Here is a 7,323-nt window from a genome sequence, read left to right as displayed (position 1 = left end):
TATGACAAGAAATAATTTTTTGCCTCTTTTTATGGAGACAAAAGGGTTTGTAGGACTGCAAAAAAAGAAGTGCTCAAATGAAATTGAGATAGAGACAAGAAAAGGTCATTGATTAGAGAACAAACATCTAATTCGAGTCATACACCACGCTTCCATAGATTTGATGAGATATAAACATTACCATGGCCTTCAACATATAAAAGGAATACATATATAAAAGCATAGAAGGTGAAAAATATATATGCACATAAAAATACAAAATATATAGAACGGCCTATCAAGAAAATATATAAATATGAGGGGTTGCTGAAAATTTCCTGGCTTTAAGGGTATCACAAAAGGCTTGGGCAGAGGCCCAGCCTTCTGAGTTCTTTTACAGGGCTTAGAAAAACTGAAAGATCTCTACAATAAGTGTGTGAATCTGAGAGGGAAATATGTTTGATAAAATTATAAGTAACTGATTTTCCTGTATTTTCTTTTACCCAAACCAGGAACTTTTCAGCACCCCCTTGGATTGTATTACAGTAGTAGATCATAAAGGTGAAATATGTTCTTCCTTGATTTGCTTTTATTTTTATTTATTTTTTTTTTCCTTTCCAGATGGGCATTTTAGCTATTCTTCAGACACAAGTCCTCTTTCATTATATAAAAAGCTTTTGGATCATCATTGCAGTTATATTTATTGAAGGAGTACAAGGTGGTTTAGCTTATGTTAATACATATTACCGAATGTCACAGGAGGTAAGTAATTTAAAAGTATTTTTTTAATCTCTAATTCCCAACATGTTCCCTGCTGTTAGCAGCAATAACAGCATCAGCAAATCAACAAATTTTAAACTCTGAGAAAAATAGAAAAAAAGAAATCTCTGTACAGTATATATTCCAAATTGAGGTTTTATCTGCTGAGAATGTTTTAAAATGATTTTAATAAATCATGCTCTTTTCTATATATTATATGTTTTTTATTGAAGGATATATATGTTCTTCAACTCGTTTTGCAAAATTATATAATGATAACCAACCATTTTCTCTATATTCCATTGTAGATTAGCCCCGAATACTTAGAGTTCAGTATTGGAGTGACCTGTGTTGCTGATTCAATGGGCATAGCCATTGCCGGGCTTATTTCAATTCCGGCTCACAACAGCATTTGTCGAAGACCTATCAAGATGTAATCAGCAGTAAATGATCAACATAATATCATAAAGACAAATTTTAATATTTGATTTTATCACTTCTTAAGCGGGCCAAATCTAACAAGGAGTGATTTTTTTTTTTTAAGTCAGACATCCAGAATAATTTAATCATGACACCATTGTTAACATTAATAAGCATGGGGCCGAGAAGTGACAATAGTTCTCGTTTTTGTGATTTCTTCTGGGTTTACTGAGATAAGATGGACAGTGAAGTTTTATAATAAGATGATATGCAGACCAATATCATGATTTGAAACTATAATTTAATTTTTCATTCACTTGGCTGATACTCTCATTTCATCTTTTTATATATATTTTAAGAACCATATTTATATCACTTTATTTTCCTAGTTATCTTACATAATTTAAATAATATACACCCATGCATTTTTTAAATATGTTTTTTTATATAATCTTGTTATAAATAAATATCATTTTAAAAAAATATTTTTTATAAAAGTCATGTTTCTTAATAAAGCAACTTGTTTAGTTATTTAAATAAATGTATTTTTTAGATTTGGGACGTGTTTCTGTTCAATCATCATCATCATTATTATCATTTAACATCCATGTTCCATGCTGGCATGTGTTGGGTGGTTTGACAGTAACTGACGTGGTTGAGGACTGCATTGAGTTCCAATGTCTGCTGTGCCACGGTTTTTACAGCTTGGTGCCCTTCTTAATGCCAACAGTGTGGACTCTAAACGGTGATAAAATGAAAAGACAACAGACTTTTAATTGGAAGAAAATATTACCAATGACTTAAAAAAATTTTAAGATCTTTGTAATGAGTGGGGAAAAAAATTGGGCGATAACCAAAAGAGTATGATGAATACAAGTGGCCAAAATGGTGTTATTCGATCCAAAATACAAACACATTAAACTAAGCAGCTGAAACAGTTTTGTTTCTTTTCCATTATTTATCTATCCATCCAAACTATACCTGTATTTACCTCTCTAAACACATGAAAGACTACATCTACAATGAAGACCTTTTCAAGCCCACTGCCACAAACTTTTACAACCCTGATTGATTAAGAATCAAATTTTCAACCTGCTGGAGCCTAGCAGCAGGTATAAAAAGGGGAATTTGACAAGACAGTCAGTCGGACGCTGACACTTGTTGATGCTGCATCAAAGAGGCCAGGGAATAGAAGAAAGAAGACATGCACCCAACACCAGAGCTGAAGACACCGCCGAAAGGGGGGGGGCCACGTCAAAACGGTAGAGGAGAAGGGGCCAAAACTGGACGTGGTTCCTCCTGTTGATGCCTTGAGCTAACTGGATCCTATAAAGGAGCTGTTGTGGTAGCAGACCACGAAACATGGTTGAAATTCCTTTGTCAAGTTAAAAGAGATCATCATTTAATATGTTTTCCAAGCTGGCATGGGTTTGGACAGTTTGACAAGAACTGCAGAGCCACAGGTCTGTACCAAGTTCCAGTGTCATTTTTGGCAGGTCTTCTACAGCTGGATTTTCTTCCTAACGCCAACCACTTTACTGTGTACTGGGTGTTTTTCCATGGTATTGACACAAGTGAGATCGCCTGAGAGGGGGCAAATGTATTTGAGAGGCAGAGCGGTAGTTTTTATGCCTTGTGTTGAGAGGCTAATGTATAATTTTGCTAGAGAGAAGATACATGGCTACCTTCCATTATAACGACTAATAGAACAAACTATTTGTATAATAAGCTCAATTGACGCTATCCTTAATAAATATTTTTAGGTCTGCCAAATGACAGAGAAAACTGACAGTCAAAGCTTTTCCTCGAATGATTTTTTTTTTTTTTAAAGAAAACTATCCGTAGAACTACTGGTAAGGAACGAGCCCCTGGATTATTAGCTAGCAACTGTTGCTAAGGAAGGGAGTTAACCATGTGTGACAATAACCGGAAGTATTAAGCATGAGGAATGGATAAAACACAATTCTGTCGATTTCGTTCTTTATTTCACAATACACATTTCTCTGAAATTATATAGTCAATATAAATATACATATACAGATATATACTTTATTGAGAATATACTTTTGTAAGCTGAAATTACCAATATTCACTGCTGTCAATACTTTACTATTGGTCAGCAATGTAATACCAGTTATCTCCCATCGTTGTTCGTAGTTAACAAATCTGTTTGTTTCTCTCTGAACAAGTGTCAACTTTCACCTCCTGATAGTATGATCATTACTCGTACAGTAGAGATTTTATTATACGAAACTGTCTATTTTTATACACACGTTTTGTACATTTAAATTTTTATATTATGGAGAAAAAAGAGATCCCACACGAAATGGATTCGAATACTTGCGTTGCAGAAGGTAAAATATATGTTATTATTTAACGTTTCAAAAAATATATATTTCTGTCTCCCGGTTTCGGCATGGTTTGTTTGTTTGTTTTTTTCTTTCTTTTTAGCGGAATAAGTTTTCTATCGACTTTTTCTAGCACATCTTGGCTCCTCGTTTGATCTTGAGTTCCTATTCTACCGATCACCACCAAAGGATCCACGGACGTTCTGTTTTTCCCTTTCACTCCTGTTGTAATCCAAGGTTCGCATTACCAAATGGATCTATCCCTTTGGTCTTTTTAGCTTGTGCATGGCCTATTCATATTTGCTGGCGATGAGTTCCTACTTGGCTTTTACACCAATGTTCTTTGTCCACAGTTGCTGGATATCTAATATTTTAGAATCAGTGGTTCCCAAACTATGAGTCGCGAACGGAATCTTAGTGGGTCGCAAAAAGTTATAAGATTACGCATTACCTTTGATTAACTGCTGTCTATCGAGACAGTTCAAGACTCATGTTTTCAATACCAGACTGGTTGTTTTATCAAGCAGTAGGCTTTTTTTCACGAACTTAACAAATCAGAGGTGGTCATTTTCTCAAGTTATTTATTCGTAACGTAATCGTAAAAAGGAAAAGTCTGTTTTTACCTATTTATAGAGAACTTTAACTCGGCGCAGTACAACACTGATCGGGCCGATAACAGTTACTGCTTCGAGGTTTTGTATTAGAGTTAATACCTACCCATAGGGTATGGAGACATCGAAACAGTTATAAAACATTTTGTTTCACATTTAATATAAACGAGGCCCTCTCACAGGTCTCAATAAAAATGTAATCTGAAATAAATTTGTTTCTTTCATTAATGTTTTTACCCAGTAGAGTTAAGTGGGTCGCCATAAACTGGTGCCATAAATAGTGGGTCGCGTCTCTAAAAAGTTTGGGAACCACGGTTTTAGATTATTGCAAAACACCTGTTTTTGAATGTTTGGAAGTTTTCTGTGGATATCTGCGTCCATTCTCCTCGTCGCAACACATCTGACATTGTTACTGCTAAGTATATTGTCTTCGTCTCTAGATACCGAATTGTCAAATTTCGAAATTCTCTTTATGAATATTAGTTAACTGACAAACGAACCTCAGAATTAGTTGAAAGAGAAATTATGTTTCCATGTTTTGCTTGGATATATATATATATATATATATATATATATATATATATATATATATATATATATATATATATATATATACGAAACTAACCACATCAACATGTGGCGATCATCTAACTAAAGATCTTTTTGCTATTCACCATCTTCTTACGTAATACACAAATACACAACACAGGCAAAGATTTTAGAAGATTTTTAATAACAACAATGGTGACTATCGATTTATTTAGGAAAAGCTTTAATCATTTAAGATATACGCTGGCATCAAGTAAAAAGAACATAGACACATATGTACTATCACACAGAAAGTTACTGAATCGATTCCATACAGGTAAGTCATGAAATAGGACAAGGTTACATATATTCTGATGCAGGTGTTGTTTGTTGTTGGTCAATTTACCCTTCCGTGTTTGTTATTATTGGCTAATGGAAAGAATGGGCTTCATTTGGAGTGGTATACATACTTTCAAGTTCAAAAGATGCAACAAAAGACGAATGGACACAGCTGGACATTTCTAGGATTTGCAGGAACTCTTTATAAAAGGTTTCGGCTATTTCGGATTTCGGCGATCTTTCGGTACGATTACCTAAATATCGGCGATTTCAAAACAAATTGACTTTTCGGCGCAAATATATACGTATACATATTTCTTTTCTGTATGTATGTGTGTGGAATGTAGATAACAAAAGCAATGCCACATTTTAAACTTGAGAAAAGCTTTGCATATTTATAATGTGCAACTTACATATGCATGTATGTGTATGCAGCTAGGTTCTTACCTGCTTCATTTGTGTATGTAAATTCCCAAGAAGAAAATTAAATCACCGTCGAAAAAGCCGTATTAGTGATAATATTTCATGTGTTTACAGTTGACAACACGTGCTGTCAAGCTTGAGACTCAAAACGATTGAATGCCAATTGACTCTCTGCTGGCTAAAATATAATCCAAGCTTAGAGAATTTCTACACAACTACACGATGGGCTTCTTTCAATTTGCATCTAGCACATCTACTTCACAAAGCTTTTGTCTGCCCAGGGCTGTAGTTGTAGATACTTTCCCTAGGTGCCATGCGGCAGGACTGAACGCAAGACGATATGGTTGGGAAGCAAGCTTCTTAATCACATGGCCGCATCTGTGGCTATGTAGAGAAGTGATGTAAAACAATAAATGAAAGAATGTTAATCCAATTTTTTCTTTCTTGTGCAGCACAAATGGAACCCAGTATACTAACATCGAGTGGGATCCAAACTGTCAATCAAAATAATGTTAACTCTGAAATTGAATCTAATTTGTTGGATGGTCTGAAGAATTTAAGTGTACAGGATGAAAATTTGAAGCTAGCCACAACACATCTCAGAAATCCAAAGTAAGTTTTTACTTTTCTTTTTATCAATTGCTGTGACCTGATAGATGTGTGTGGGGGCATGTGCCCACTTATGATTGCAAGATCATGGTTTCTATTCCTAGGCCAGGTGGTGCCCTGTGTTCTTGAGCAAAACACTTCATTTCTTGTTGCTCCAGTCTCTACTCAGCTGGGAAAGGGTAACCCTGCAATGGACTGGTGTCCCATCCAGGGGGAATGTTGTAATCTCAATCATTATACGCTATGGAAACCAACTTATAAGGTTAGTCACTTGGTCTAAGGGATGATGATGATGATGATGAAGGAAGGTAATATTTCCCAATGGCTAGATATGTTTTCACAGAATATTGGAAATGAATGACATTCATTTACAATTAAATGAAATCACAATCAAGGGAGACAAACATGCATGCATACACACGCATGCAACGGGCTTCTTTCAGTTTCCGTTTACCAATTCTTCTCACAAGGCTTTGTTTGAAAATAAAAATACAAATCTAAAAGATATTTCTATAAAAAGTGTTTTTGTATTAATATAAATTTTAAATTTATGATCATCATCATCCTTTAACGTCCGTTGTCCATGCTGGCATGGGTTGGATGGGTTGACTGGGCTGGCACGCTGGAAGGCTGCACCAGACTTCAGTCTGATTTGGCATAGTTTTCTAGGGCTGGATGCCCTTCCTAACGCCAACCACACTGAGAGTGTAATGGGTGCTTTTATGTGCCACCAGCACGGGTGCCATTTGTGTGACACCAGGGTGTGTTTACGTGCCACTGGCAAGGGTGCCAATTTGCATGACTCCAGTATCTGCCACGACTGCTATTTTGCTTGGCTTGATGAACCTTCTTCTCAAGCATGACATAATGCTAAAGGTCTCGATCAATGCCTCGGTGAGGCCCAGCGCTCAAGAGTAACTCCACTGCTTTGCCCCCATGAACACTCAAAAGATGTTCTTTACATACCACCAGCATGGGTGCACTTGGCTTAATGGGTCCTTGTTTAATTTATTCCTGCATATTCTCTTATAATCCTATGTAATTATAAATTAACTGTTATTTTATGTATATATTTTGTAACTCCTTTGGTAAAAAAAAAAAATGTATTGTTTCTACTTACAGCCGAAAATTGTCCACGTCTAAAACTGATAATTCTGATCACAAATTAGATTCTTTGACAAGGGCAACAAAGCTCCTTCAGAGTAATGATATATCAAAGATTGTTGTTTTAGTTGGAGCTGGTCTCAGTACCAACAGTGGTATCATGGATTTCAGGTATTCTAAAAGTTTCCTTATTGTCTTTATCT

General features: G+C 35.5%; 2 protein-coding genes across 7 annotated transcripts in view; both read left to right on the top strand.

Moving 5' to 3' along the window:
* The window catches only part of LOC106880893 (battenin), a 20,654-nt gene extending 18,939 nt beyond the window's left edge, over positions 1-1,715 (top strand). For all 4 annotated transcript variants that reach the window (XM_014931052.2, XM_014931053.2, XM_014931050.2 and 1 more), the window contains exons 15-16: positions 601-741; positions 1,047-1,715. In XM_014931052.2, the coding sequence (XP_014786538.1) occupies positions 601-741; positions 1,047-1,175 (270 nt within the window). In that variant the 3' untranslated portion in view covers positions 1,176-1,715. The remainder of the gene's footprint in view (positions 1-600; positions 742-1,046) is intronic.
* A 1,458-nt stretch (positions 1,716-3,173) lies between these two features.
* Positions 3,174-7,323, top strand: part of LOC106880884 (NAD-dependent protein deacetylase sirtuin-3) — a 9,109-nt gene continuing 4,959 nt past the window's right edge. The window contains exons 1-3 of one of the 3 annotated variants that reach the window (XM_014931037.2): positions 3,174-3,512; positions 5,860-6,019; positions 7,139-7,291. In XM_014931037.2, coding sequence (XP_014786523.1) covers positions 3,458-3,512; positions 5,860-6,019; positions 7,139-7,291 — 368 coding nt within the window. In that variant the 5' untranslated portion in view covers positions 3,174-3,457. Of the gene's footprint in view, positions 3,513-3,628; positions 3,744-4,770; positions 4,983-5,859; positions 6,020-7,138; positions 7,292-7,323 lie in introns of those variants that run through there. The other 2 variants (XM_052971477.1, XM_052971476.1) reach the window with 2 other exon arrangements.

The sequence above is a fragment of the Octopus bimaculoides genome, chromosome 11, assembly GCF_001194135.2.
Source record: "Octopus bimaculoides isolate UCB-OBI-ISO-001 chromosome 11, ASM119413v2, whole genome shotgun sequence".
NCBI lineage: Eukaryota > Metazoa > Mollusca > Cephalopoda > Octopoda > Octopodidae > Octopus > Octopus bimaculoides.
Note: the sequence above shows the minus strand (reverse complement) of the source record. Positions and strands in the feature narration are given on the sequence as shown.